Source organism: Podarcis gaigeae, assembly GCF_964106915.1.
Source record: "Podarcis gaigeae genome assembly, chromosome: 6".
Lineage (NCBI taxonomy): Eukaryota > Metazoa > Chordata > Lepidosauria > Squamata > Lacertidae > Podarcis > Podarcis gaigeae.
Window position 1 is genome coordinate 61,370,677 of NC_139682.1, and position 15,096 is coordinate 61,385,772.

The following is a 15,096-nucleotide window of genomic DNA, read 5'->3' on the forward strand; positions in this document are numbered from 1 at the left end:
TTGTCTTTACAAATTCTGATGTTGAGTATTTGTTTAGCATTTGACATCCAATATCTAATGGGATTTAATATTTGGTGTCCCTTGTTTGATATTTGACAGCATTATATACCGGTATTTAACAGCCAATGGCCATTTTATATTTAATGTTCAGCAGTTTATAGTCTATATTTTATAATCGTAGCTTTTATATTCTGCATTGGCAGTCCAGACTCAGAAACAGGCTTCATCCCTATCGGATGCATTAGAGGATGTTGTGAATAGGAAAAGTCCACTTCTGTTATGGGGGAAGATTTTGCATCTATCATGCACACACCACTAAACAGACAAGTGGCCTGTCAGCAGTAATAGCATCAAACACCAGTCAGTTTGAAAGTAGAGGGACAAATTCCAGGCACTCCCTCCCTTCTCTAAAAGTGATCAGCATTGTCAAATCTGACAACGCTAACTACCCTTGTTTTCCCCAAATGATGAATATTTTGGTGGTGGTTCTTTGAGAACAAAAACCTTTACGAACTATCAACAGTATTCTCCCCAATGTGATTTAGTAGACGTTCATTCAGTGGTGCATTGACGTCCTATAACAAGAACTTTATTTATAATCTGAAGTGTTTATGCTGAGTGTGAGATGACTGGTTCCAAAACTTATATTAATTTAAAGGAATGGGTAACCCATCCTACTCCCCTGAGTGACGCAGCAGCCATAACGGTGGGATACATGGGACAAGCATAAATAGAGCACAAAATATATACCACTATGTGACTTGCTTTCTGATATCCCATCCAAGCATTTTTAATATCTTCACACCTGGTATGGATTAAGGAAATGGCAGTGAGGTTTAACCAGGACTGTTTTGCCAAGTTCCTTTCTCTATATATGTCAAGAATAAATGACTGACAGAATTTATCCAGTCAGCACATCCCCAAGCTTACTCACATTTTGTGGAGGCTTGTGAGGTTTAAAAGGCCCAGTTCTCTGTGTGTGTTCCCACTCTTGGGTTAAAAATTCCAATCTGAAACAAAAGCCTAAGCAAAATATAACCTTAGCCTGCTTTTCATAATAGTTGGTGAAAACTCAAACCTGATTAGAGTTCTTTTCTTCTTCTAAAATACTGATTCTGATTTCTATCAAGATTCCTGAGAACTGCACTTTGAAAACATTGTGGCCCCAAGAGAACGGACCCTTCGGGTTTTAGAGATGCAAATAGATCAAATTTGCATGCTATTGCCTATTCTCTGTGATACTACAGGGAAGTGCAAGCCTGGCCCTTAAATGAACAGAAGGCCAGCCCTGAAATGCAGGAGTGGGGACTGGATCTGGGAGGTGGACCAGATCCTTATCTCCACACACCCCTTCAGGCTCTGCCTACCTGTCGGTTACCTGACATCACAAAGATGTTGGGTGAACCCTGTGAGCTGTTAGTTGACCACTGTGGAGCATAACAGAAGTGCTGAGCACAGGACTTCCCAAATGTAGCTGATACCATTTGGGAATTGCTGCACAAGTGGCTTTGAAGGCACTGCCAATCAGCTGATTGACATTGCCTGCAAAAGCCTCTTTTGTCCAATCCTATCTTCACCTGCCCCATATACGAACATCAGGTTTGGGACCAGTGGGTGTGGCCAAATGTAAAGGCCTGGTGGGTCTAATTAGGCCCATGGGCTGCAGGTTCCCCAGCGCTCATGAATTGCTTCTCACCTTGAAGAAATGGCACATTATGTATTACAAACTGAAGCACCACTGGACTATGTAGAATTATTCTCAAGATGGCCCAGTTGATTTGCTATTTTATCAGTGAAGTATGATGTTTACCTCCAACTAACTTATCACCCTGGTAATATTTGAAGGTTAGAATTCTATAGAACAGGCAGATAATACTTCTACTGCTTATGACAGGGTTGCCAGTTTAGATAAGATGGCACACTAGCATGGGTGGTGCTAACATTATGAGCTGCTTGGCCACAACTTTCTGGCCTTCAAACTCTATTAGAGCAACTTGTACCAAGAGGAAGCGGAAAATATCCCATGCAGGTAATACATGAATTTGGCTGAGTGGTAAGTTTAGACTAAGAAATTGTATACTTCAGGAAATGGGCATGCATACGAGGGTTTGAAACACCTAAGACTAGGGTCAAATTCACATTCTGTACAACCATGAGTATCCCAGCGGACATGACATGGGGATGAAATAACATCTGGGCAGGTGCAAACTCGCTGATAGGAATTCCTTCCTGGCCTTGATTTACATGAGCATGTGGACTGGATTTAGAATTTTGACTTGCCATGCACATGCAAATTATTACCAAGAAGCAGTTCCTGTCAACGTGCCATTCTGGGTCAGGCCTTTGTTCACCATGCCATTTTTTTTTACAGTGTTTGAACCTATGTATATGTAATCAGACATGCAGGGAAGTTTGCAAAAAACATCAACTAAATATGTGGGCTTTCAGTGCTTTCCTCACCTATTCAACCCAGAAACCTGGTGATTACTGTGGCTATACAGAGGGAAAAGGTAATAAAGTTATGGTTTGCAGTGCAGGGAGAAAGATATTCGATAAATACTCTATGAAGACCTAGTGGTGGAAGATCTTGCCTCCCAATGTTTCTTCAGATTCTTATCTCATTCTAGGCCATTGATTCTTTCTGAGTAACATCTCTGTCTTGGCTTCTTCATAAAACAGAGATTTCAAGGTCTCACAACAGTGATCAATATAACTCTTTAGTGTGTCTCCACAAAAGAATAATCTTCTTTACAGTCTCAGATAGATGACTCACTTGAGTGGCGTATCTAGTGCTGGGTGATGAAAGATGAACACTTTTGGTTTCATCAGTGCCAAGACTCCAATTGAGTTGTCATTGCAGTGACAATTATATCCATACTGAAAACCAGACTTCCACTGAAAGGCATATATAATATAATTATCTCTAAAGCAAATACCATTGGAATAAATGCATGCTACTTTCTATTATGAATGCTGTGAGGAAGCTTTGTATCTGACCAAGTAAACTTTGAATAGACCCATTACGATCACTGAATTTAAGTGTGTAACTAAATTTGGTCCATTGATCCCAATGGGTTAAGTGTCTAAGTATCACGTAAGACTCAGCTACATTAGTAAAAAAACAGTGTTTTGAATGTTATAAACATGCAACACCAGATGGCGCTGGATAATAATAATAATAATAATAATAATAATAATAATAATAATAATAATAATAATAATAATAATTCTGAGCAATCTTCCATAGCTTTCTTTTTCTTTTGTTATAACAATTTAATTTCTGACTTATTAATAGTGGGTTTTCCCCTCCTGTGTGTAGGTCCACCCGTAGTCAGATACAACCCATAATTCTTAATCAAAAAATGATCAGTGTGTATTTTACAATCATTTTCTTTAATTTAAAAAGTGATATATAAAATATATACGCAAGTGTTAAACAATACCAAGATATTTATGAAGCTGAAAGCAAATAAAATAAAAACGTTGTTTTAAAAGAATTAACTGGAAACTTGTTGTAAGGAATCTAGCACAGTACTTCTCAAAAAAAAAATTGTGGACCTTTTAAAAAATGCTAATACATTTTTTTTTCTTTAGCACTGGCATTGTCATCAAAGCCACTATCCTGTTATGAGAATTATGGGCCTTAAGCCTGGCTGCTGAGAAGGGCTCCTTTACCTGGTAAATTTTTAGGGGGAAATTAGCAGACAGCACAAGGGCTATGCTATGAAAATCGTGTGCCCCATGCCATAGACCCGGTCAACAGAAAAATAAATGAAACAAGTACAGCATCAAGTATAGATATTCTTGGAGGTTCTGCAACCTTTCTGCAGACCAAGAAATTCTAATTTGAAAAAGTAAATAAATAACAGAAGCAATGCAATGAGAAACATGGGAGTACGGCTTTGGCCAAAGCTGAAGCAAAAGTAAAAAACAGAATGAGCAATGTGGTTTGGATCAAGCATCCCTTGTAGAGAGAGATGCTCAGAAGAGTGTGTGGTGCTGAGGTGTTTTTTCTTCTTCTGATTTTCCTTTGCCTCCTGCAGCTGCTTGTGTCATCCCATAATCTGTTTAGGAAGGTTAAATCTCCAGAGCAGATTTCTCTGTGTGAGTGCAAGTTGCAAGATGCCCCCACTGGATAAAATAACTTTATAAGAAGCTCTTCCATTCATGGAACTCAAAGCCTGCATCCAACACATTATTGGCAGACTCTCAAAAGAACTGTATTATCTTATTATTACTAGAAAGCAAACAATAGACAAGAAACAAAAATATTTCATCATAAATGTGCATTGTTTTATAAGCAGAATCTACATTTATATTTATAAATATCCATACAACATTTTGTTTTTGCATATTTTCAGTTATTTCAACAGCCAACTGGCCATCCAAAACACTTTTATATAATTTTAATCCTACAAAATATTCTGAGACAATTTCCCTGTTTCTAAATCTCATGGAAATTTTGGCATTCAGATTACCTGACTATATGGTACTTCTTTTAGACAATATATCATTTATATTGCCTTAAAATTCTTGGCTTCATGGTGCCATGTATGTTAAAAGCTGGTTCCATGAAAACATTTATGGATGAATTATAATGCTTTCAGCCTCTGTGTTTACATTGGGAATACTTGGCTGACTTTTAAATAAACTTTACTACCAGGTGGGCTTGAAAGAGAACTTTTTTCCCCTTTTGTGTGTGTGTGTGTGTGTTCATGTGTTTGTGGGGGGGTTTTTTTACAATGAGAGTGTAGTGTCCTTACTATGCATGACTTTATTTGCTTTACACAAACACCTGATTCAGTTAAAACCTAACTTTTTTAATACAAGAAGAGTGGAATTCAGTGCTACAATGAGCAAAAACATTACTCCTTGGCTGACAGAACAGTCTTTCCCCCCACAACCCTGCCACTGCCAAGCTGTCGTAGGGCTTCTCTCAATCCCCCAAAGCAGATTTGGGAAGCTGGGTTGAGAAGCCCAATTACACTAGCAGGAGTTCCTAGTATTTTCAAAGTCAACTGTGCCAATAATTTGTTTGTGCTCATACACACACAAGTAAGCATGGATGCCTGTGTAGTTTGAACAGCTGCTTTTGTCTTCAGTGAAATTTTGGTCTTAAAACTGGTATTAACATTCAACACCTTTGAAAGCACATCACATCACATTTTTCAAATTTTGGCAAGTCATGAGGATGCGCTGTAGGAAGTGGAAAGGGACTTTGAGACTTGGAAGCTCTGGTAGAAGAGTATAGCTTGCCATATGGCTACCTGAGCCCAAACCTCTTATGTTACATTACAGTGGTTCCTCGGGTTAAGAACTTAATTCGTTTTGGAGGTCCGTTCTTAACCTGAAACTGTTCTTAACCTGAGGTACCACTTTAGCTCCTGCTGCCGCTGCACCGCCAGAGCACGATTTCTGTTCTCATCCTGAAGCAAATTTCTAACCCGAGGTACTATTTCTGGGTTAGCGGAGTCTGTAACCTGAAGCGCCTGTAACCTGAGGTACCACTGTACTTTTATTTTGTTTGTATCCTGTTCTACATTTCTACATACAGTGTTAAACTACTGAGTGTGAGTGTGGCATTGCAATAATCTTCTCCTCAAAAGCTACAAAAACACATACACACACCCTGATTAGTCCCTGAAGATTTAGCTTGTATGGAATCTCATAGTCAGGGGTAGTCCTTTGACCACCGGTGTGGTGTAATGGTTAAGAGCGATAGACTCATTATCTGGTGAACCGGGTTTGCGTCTCCGCTCCTCCACCTGCAGCTGCTGGGGGACCTTGGGCTAGTCACACTTCTCTGAAGTCTCTCAGCCCCACTCACCTCACAGAGTGTTTGTTGTAGGGGTGGAAGGGAAAGGAGATTGTTAGCTGCTTTGAGACTCCTTAGGGTAGTGATAAAGCGGGATAACAAATTCAAACTCTTCTTCTTCTATGATAAGGCAGAGTGAGGCAGCTGCCTCAGGTGGTACGTGCTGAGGGGCAGGGAAGGCAGATCTGTGAGTGCCATGTGGCCTACCTTGTACCCCCTAGGTTGGCCTTCTGCCCTCAAGTGCAGTGGAAGAAACAGTTGTACCTCCCGAACGCTGCAAAGCTGGAAGTGAGTGTTCCAGTTTGCAAACGTTATTTGGAACCTGAATGTCCAATATGGGTTCTGCGGCTTCCGATTGGCTGCAGGAGCTTCCTGCAGCCAATCAGAAGCCGCACCTTGGTTTCTGGACATTTGGGAAGTCAAACAGACTTCCAAAACGGATTCCGTTTGACTTCCGAGGTATGACCGTATTTCCCTTTCACCAGTATTGGAGTATGATTAAACTGCCAATCCAACAGGCTTCTGTATGTGCCTTGGGGGAGGGTGGCATCTTGTCCTTCACCTCTGGCAACAAAGTGTCTTAAGTCAGCCCTGCTTATCATCATCATGACTCCTGCTTTTTCAACAGAACAATCTTGTGCTTCAGAACAATGCTGGTCTTTACATTCAGAACAATGCTGGCACTGCTCAGGATATCTTAATACCAAATGCTTTTCAAAACCATCTATGGTATTACATAGGGCATAGGCTACAGCTTGTATTAACTCTTTCTCCCCACTCTCTGATTTCTTTCAGCAATGAATGTGTCGGCTGCTGCTGATTTAATGCCTACATCATCATGGAATGTGTCAAGTGAACTAGACAAAGGTAAATGCAGGGGGGAAAGAGGAATTAAAAATCATCCTAGATTTTAAGAAGCCATTCTTAAAGTTCCTTTGTTTTGTGCTTGATCATATCAAAATCTGCTGTTAAAGTCACAAGAAGGAGGAATTGAGACCTGTTTTGTATGCCAAGCAATCATTTGATATTCAATTACACCCCAGTTTGTGATTTCTGAAGAATGTTGGGATTCACTCCCTCCCCTTTCTTACTTCAAGTAACACGTTCCACATGTTAAGAAAATATGTCAAGATGTGAATTATAGCAGTTTATGACCTACCAGACATTTCATCTGTGCCTCTTGGAATCTGGATTCAATATTACCTGCCTGGACTCTATGTTAACAAGCTTTGGTCTAAGTAGCCTTGCATGCACATTTTGCTATGAAATTTGGAGGCAATCAGTTAGTTGCTGGACTGGGAGGAAGAATGAAAAATCTTTTAATATTTGTATACAGCATGCAGAGAATTAGGATGTTGAACAGACACACACAGTGGGCATGTGTTGGTCTGCAATTTCATTTGTGCTTGCATGAGAAACAAGTCTCCCATGCACACACAACATGAAGTTGTTTTTGCATACCTGTTTTCCATGTCTTCAAATGGCGGTTAGTTTCTGAGATATGTGTATAATCTATACAGTAGAATCTCAGAAACCAAACACCTGTAAACTCGGACGTGTTGGCTCCCGAACGATCGGAAACCGGAAGTGATTGTTCTGGTTTTCGAATTATTTTTGGAAGCCAAACATCTGGCGTGGGTTCCCCCCCTAACAAAAATCCTGGCTACACCCATGTACAGGAGTTCATTCCAGTCCTACACAGAGATATTGCCCACATTCCCAAAGCTGTCATTTTCTTCCACCGGGAAAAAATGTATTGACACTTGTTTCTCTTGCTTCTCATCTAGCTTCACCCATGCAAAGCATCTTTTTTCTTTTTCTGTTTGGTGATAGTGTGTTTCCACTGCTTAGAAATATGATCATGGAAGGTGGAATTCTTGGCCTCTTAAAATACCCTTCTTTCTTTCACTTTCTGGTCAGGAGAAAGTTGCCTTATAGCCCTTCCAAAGGGATGGGAAGAAAATAGGAAGTTGCCTTATATAGTGGTACCTCGGGTTAAGTACTTAATTCATTCCAGAGGTCCGTTCTTAACCTGAAACTGTTCTTAACCTGAAGCACCACTTTAGCTAATGGGGCCTCCTGCTGCCACCGTGTTGCCAGAGCACAATTTCTGTTCTCATCCTGAAGCAAAGTTCTAAACCCGAGGTACTATTTCTGGGTTAGCAGAGTCTGTAACCTGAAGCGTATGTAACCTGAAGCATATGTAACCCGAGGTACCACTATACTGGGTTGGAAAGTTTGTCCCTCTCCAGTCCACCCTTACTGGAAGGCTCAGACAGAGATCTTTCTCATCACTTGTTACCTAGCCCTTTCTTTAAAATATTTTATAAAAACAAAGTTTAACCAGGTTTAAAACATGCAGAACATGTGCTTTCCAATCCCACCCCGATAGGATCGAGGGTTTCCAATGGTCAGTTCTGGGGTGGGATTGCCAATCTCTTATCTGGCCTTTAAAGTACTGCAAAACATGATTTTATTTTTTACTAAAAAAAATTTATTAGTTTTTACAATATCAATGACAAACAAAAACATAAAACAAACAAAACATAACAAACATAAATCATAACCTTATTGAAAATAACGACTTCCTCGTTTCCCCTTAGTTGAATTTCATTGCATATCCTTATAACGGTTTTCCAAATCTCAATTTTAATACTCTTTAAATTAAACATTAACATCTTTAAATCTTCTCCTTCTTGTATTAAACATATTATTTTATCAGTTAACATAGATACAATCCTAAGGCCTTTAAGTATCTGGACGCTATTTCCAGTTATTTTAGCTTAACAAATTTAACTAAATAATCTTTAAATTTCTTCCATTCTTCGTGGTGTTCCTCCTCCTCCTGGTCGCAGACTCTTCCGGTTAGATCGGCTAGCTCCATACAATCCATCATCTTCATCTGCCATTCTTCTACTGTTGGTAATTCTTGAGTTTTCCACATTTTAGCTAACAAAATACGAGCCGTAGTTGTGGCATACAAAAATAGATTAACATCTTTCTTGGACAATTCCGAACCTGTTATTCCAAGAAGAAAGGCCTCTGGTTTCTTTATAAAAGTATATTTCAACATTTTTTTCAATTCATTATAAATCTTTTCCCAGAAGTCTTTCACCTTGGAGCAGGTCCACCACATATGAAAGAATGTTCCTTCCTTTTCTTTACATTTCCAACATGTATTATCACAATTATGATACATCTTTGCTAATTTTATAGGGGTCAAATACCATCTATACATCATTTTCATAATATTGTCCTTTAACAAAGTACATGTGGTGAACTTCACCCCTTTCTTCCACAATCTTTCCCAGTCCTCAAACATTATGTTATGTCCTAAATCTCTTGCCCAATCTATCATCACCGATTTAACTTGTTCATCTTTCGTATGCCAGTCCAGCAAAAGCTTGTACATTTTAGATAAGTTTTTACCTTCAGTATCTAACAACTCCATCTCCAACTTAGATTTTTCCAAGGCAAAACCATTTTTCTTATCCAGTTTATACAATTCGTTAATCTGGTGGTAATGTAGCCAATTTAACTTACCTTTAATTTGCTCAAATGGTCTTAATTTATAGCCTTCCTCTTCCTCTATTAATAAGTCATAATATTTCAACCATTTGGTATCCATATTTAATTTGTTCTGGGCCTTTGCCTCCATGGTTTTATTAAATATAATAGCAAGGTCAGTAGTTCACCCACAGTGAACTTCCAGTGTTTTTAAATGTGCATTGAGAAATGACAGGTCATGCAAACATACAGCTTAAAGAAATCAACTTCCACCTGTTTTCCACAAGAGCTGGCATGTGGTCTCAGAAGCATCCATATAAACCGGATTTTAAAGCTTGTTAAACGCCTCATGTAAATTGGTTCCCAGCCAGCACTCCCAATTAAGCAGATGTCCCTATTCAGTGACCTTCACAGTTCCTGCCACTCTTCAGAAGCACTCCCTCCCCCAACAACCCCACAAATGTATACACTTCAGTGTTTCATTGGGTATGTTTTTCATGTTCTTATTAAAATATTGTAAAACTGAATGAGTATTTTTTAAAAAACAACAACAAACTTGTTATTCTGTCTCCCCTGCCCTCAACCTGACTACTTCTCCAGTGACTGTCTACCAACTGAGACTCATTCAACTTTCAGTTTTGATTAAATAAGCTAAATTGGCAGCAGTAAACAGTTGCCTGTTTATCCTTTTTATCAGGAAATGAAATTTAAAAGGGACGCAACCACCCGTGAAGACCTGTTGAAAGCAGCAATTGATGCAGCAGGGAGGTGGTGGTTTCTCACCAAAACTTTAAAGATAAATAAATGCTGCATTTTTAAAATAAAAAAAAATCATTTTTAAAAGCATCTCCGGATCATCAAGTGCTTTTCTAGTTCTTCCTACCACCCTGGTTTCTCTTCCTACTTTTCAGCAGACATTTGTTACAAAGAAGAGATTATTATGTTGTTGCTGCTGCTGAATTTAACAGTTGTCAAAAGGGCATTTGCACATTAGAAATCTGAGTCTACAGACTTTTGGGGAAAATAGAGTCTTGTTATGAAGAAACAATAGATTGTCTTAGGACTACTGAGAGGACAGACACAAGATCTTGTGATTGCAGAGCACCAGTTCATATATACAAGTCAATCGTGGCTAGAGCAGGGGTGGGGGACCTCCGGCACACATGCCTAATTTGGCATGGTACAGTTCCCAATTTGGCCCACAATGTTATTTTTTCCAAACCACACCCATATGCTACACAACTGACATAATCAGGGATTGCCAGTGCACAATCAGGAGCCTTACAGTACACACACTGTTATGTATTGGCAAGGGAGACTTCCTGTTACTGCCAGTCAGCTGATTGGCAATGAAATTGAGCCAACTGGGATGAGCTTCACTATTAATTCCCCTTGGGGAGCTCTGTAGCCAGCTGATCCTTGAAGGGGCTTTGCAGGAAAGAACTTGCACTGGCTGCCAATATGCTTCCAGACCAAGTTTATGTTTCTTGTGTCTTGTGCTAATATACAAAGACCTGGGGAGCTGGAGCTCATCAACCTAAGAAGGTAGCCCATCTAGGAGAAGGAAAACTCTGGTCTTAAAGCTCCACTGCTTTACGGGATATATTTGGGAGAAGGAAAGGCTAAGGTACAAACCCTACACAAATCTGGAGTGGAGTCCCTAAGATGGTTGAATTTCATCTTGCATCTTCTGGCAACTCCTGCAGCCAAGCTGGTGCCAAACATATTGCTTTCCTTTCCTTTGGACCACATCAGTTGTTTGAGCAGCTCAGAACCTCCATATACACAGCCCGGGCTTGCCCCTTGGGAAGGTCACTTCGGTGTTGCTAATACAGCATCTGACTTCACCCCTAGAAGCACACTCTATTGTCTCTTGAGACAGATGGATACCAACTATAGGCAACTTGGTATTAGCATGGCTTAGGAACTGGCTGCCTAACTGCTTATGATCCTGTCCAATAACTGCAGTTGTTAGGAAGGGCATGTTAGTATGGCCCCTGTTTTCTCCTCCGCCATCATCAGGAGTAGGGCTTTTAGGATGATAGTGCCTATTCTCTTAGACAAGCAGCAACATGTTGTTTCAGACCCTTTCTGAAAACCTTGCTATTCAGGCAAGCATTCTTCAAAAGTCTTCCAAAGATGACTGGAGCTGATAGATTGCTCCTTAATATATAAAAATTCTGTAGCAGCAGGGATTCTGTAAAATCATTGTCACTGTTCAAACCCCCCCCCCCCCTGCAGTTTTTGCTCCCTTTCATTTTTGGTTGAATGCGTGAATCCTATGCTCACTTACTTTGGTGTACTGCTGAGGATGGCTCTGTTAATGTTGGTTTTGAGAGGGTCGAAATCCTCAGTGTTCAGATTCTCTAATATTCTACTGAATCTAATGCTTTTGGTCACTCATTTCTGTGGTGGTTCATAGATTACCCATGATTCTCCTCACAAAATCTTTAAATGTGAAATTGCTTCATGTGGTGAAAAGAGGTAAAATTACAGCTTTCATATTCATGCACAATTTACCTTTTCATTTTCTCTTGCTATACAGGGATATTCAGTAAATCAAGTGCCCCTTATGGGACGTGTGTGTGTGTGTGTGTGTGTGTGTGTGTGTGTGTGTGTATTTTCTATTTGTGGGGTCCCATGAGTAGCTGAGGCAGTAAATTACTATGACTTTGTTTGAGAATTTTTTTAGTTACAGCACATTAGCTCTTTTGTTTGCTTTTCCACTGATAGAGTGTGTGTTTTTGTTTGAGAATTTGTGTTTCTTGAATGTCTCATTTATGGGTAATATAGGACATAAAATGTGAAGGTCATACAACAAAAGCTACCAAAGAAATTGACCTAAGTACCATTCACCAGTCTGCTAAACTGTTTCAGAAAATGTGTAACTTATTTCAGACTTTGGTTGGGTTTTTCCCCTAATAAACCCCAGTGTGTATAATGAATGTCTGACGTTACACACAAGGTAGCTATATATAATAACCTTGCCCTGGCTCATCCAGCTATCTCGGTTTATTTGAAAGATTAATAGATCAGAGGGCCAAGGGACGTGTTTTATTGTACATTTCTGTTCCAGATTTCCTGACATTTGGGGTTTAAAAAATAGACCTTTAACAGGCAAAGGAAGGGCTAATAAGAAGCAGATTCTAATGTGATTGTATGTCAAAATGTCAAAAATAGCTGCTTATCTTTGACTTCATAGCATTACTCTTCAGCCATTTTATTCAGTTAGATAGGTAGGCACATACATTTATTTATATATACACACAATCTGCTTCATTGCATTATTCTCCATCCTCTATGTATGTGTGATATATCTACACATGCAAATATAGATCTATATACGCATAGAGGAGACCTCTACATATATAATAATAATAATAATAATAATAATAATAATAATAATAATAATAATTTTTTATTTATACCCCGCCCTCCCCAGCCAAGGCCGGGCTCAGAGCGGCTTACAAGCAATAATAAAAACAAGATGAATGATGACAACTTAAAAACAAAAATAAAATATAAAATACTTTTAGTGAGTTGAGGTTTGGAATAAGACACAGTTTGGTTTCTAAAGCGACAACAAAATCCCTTGATGTTTTTCAGTAGTTTAGGTTACAAGATGATATGGATTTTTGTATGCTAGTCACAAATTACTTATTTGTTATAAACAATAATTTGTAGCACATAGCTTTTCTAGACTGTGATTTCCTTTTCTTTTTTTATACAGTTGTTGAACCTGCTACTTTAATCATACATTTGTAAATGCTACGTGTGTGTGTGTGTGTGTGTGTGTGTGTGTGTGTACCTCTAACAACATAATTGTTGTTATAGTTTGTGCATTTGCTTTGGGCCATTTTGGAACTGATAGATTTTATAAATTAGTTACAAGTGTGTAGACCTCCTGCTTGTTTTATAAACCAGATTTCAAGTAAAGAAAAATGTAATTCCTCCACACCAGTTTTCACTTATCAAAATTGTCACCAAAGCTCTTTGGAAATTTTAAAATGCATTCAGAAACAAAGCAGTATGAAAAAATCTAAAACACAGAATTGAAAACTGTCAAAAGGAGCATAGTCAGATAGAAAATCCACTTTGTATTGACAGCTAAAAGTTTGCTTGTTCTCCTTACCATCTTCGAAAATATTGAAGGCCGTTCTAGAGTAAATCTCAAGTTAAAAGATGCCACATAAATTAATAAATAATGTCATTAAAGTTTGGTCATCTTCCATTTTTGAAATCTCATTTATGGTAGTCACTCTAAGAGTAACCGCTTTTTTATTTTTGTTTTTGTGAGGAGTCATTATTCATCCATTCATATATGGCATCATATATTGTTAACTTCCCTTATATGAAAATTAGGAATAAATATAAATATATTTGTTCTAACTTTTAAATAAATTTCAGTGTCTGTTCATCTCATGCCCGCTACTCTGCTGCTATACAATTGACTGTGTGCTAAGGGGATATTATTGAATTGAATTAATACATTTAGGAATGTGCTGTCTGGAATGCACTATTAAAATACTGTTGCCCTTGTTTTACTGCCTTTTCCCTTCAGTGGGGGCCAGAGACTGGGGTTTCATGAAATTTTATTCTGCTTCCTTTCCTGTTTCAAATAATGACATTTATTTATTTAAAACATTTCCTTAAACTTGATTTTCATCATAAATCATCCAGGACAACAAAACTCAATGAAGCAATAGTGGTTGACAGGAAAAGGCAAAATTAACTTATCCATTTAAAGCTTTGAAGAAGGAAACTGTATTCATCTGGTACCTGAAGTTCAGAGAGCAGGCAACAGAAGAGTTCCTAGGAAGAGTTTCATTATTGGGATGCCAGCACTGAGAAAATTCAGATCTGAGTTGCCACCTATCTAACGTCTGAAGGTGTGGGCACTTAGAGCAGGGCTTCCAATGGAGATATTATACTTAAAGAATGGACAACTTCATATGGAAGTTTCTCTGCTCCCAAAACATACAGTAAGATTAGAGTATATGGTTTGAGCGCCAGACCAGGACAAGGGAGACAGATTCAACTGTCCACTTGGCCATGAAGCTCACTGGGTGACTATGAGTCAGTCCCCATCTCTCTCTCTCTCTCTCTTGGTCTAATGTACATGAAAGGGTTGTGATAAAATGAAGGGAGGGAACCATGTATGCCACCTTATGCTCCTAAATTGAAGGATGACAAAAATATAATAAATGAACCCCAGAAGCTGATATGCTGGCTGCAAAGGGACACTGTCTTTTGCTTTTTCATTCTGTGGCTTGAGTGTTGGTAGTCTAAATAAATCAGAAAGGCTGATAGAGGTTTATGACACTGCGAAGCTGTCTAGCTTCTGGTGTGTGTGTGTGTGTGTGTGTGTAAGAGAGAGGGGAAGGGAGAAAAAAAGGAAGAAAGGAAGAAAGAAAATGGCTAAGCTTTCAGAAAATATCCACCCTAATGCCTATTGCCTGCTTCTGTATATTATTAACTCGGAAAGGAATATATGCAGTGGAACAATAAAGAGAAAACACAATCCATTCAGCACTATGTGTTTGGATAAAGCTTTCTATGAATGCTTCATTGAGAACTTTGGTGAAATAAAAGCAAGCTGGCTGAGCAAAATGAGTTGCTGGCCTTTGCTTCCTGTTTGAAATGCTGATGACCAAATATTTCCATTCACATCTCTTTTAACTTTTTGATATGCTTCATGTGGGTTGCCAAATAATAAAAAAGCATTATTCTGTTGTCTGAAATGTCAATTTGCATTTTCCTTGTTTTTATTAATC

The 15,096-nt window shown here is 38.7% G+C and overlaps 1 protein-coding gene across 2 annotated transcripts in view; it reads left to right on the forward strand.

The window, feature by feature from the left end:
- ROR1 (receptor tyrosine kinase like orphan receptor 1) overlaps positions 1 to 15,096 on the forward strand; it is a 162,163-nt gene that overhangs the window by 105,479 nt on the left and 41,588 nt on the right. For both annotated transcript variants that reach the window (XM_083742860.1, XM_083742861.1), the window contains exon 2: positions 6,611 to 6,682. In XM_083742860.1, coding sequence (XP_083598986.1) covers positions 6,611 to 6,682 — 72 coding nt within the window. The remainder of the gene's footprint in view (positions 1 to 6,610; positions 6,683 to 15,096) is intronic.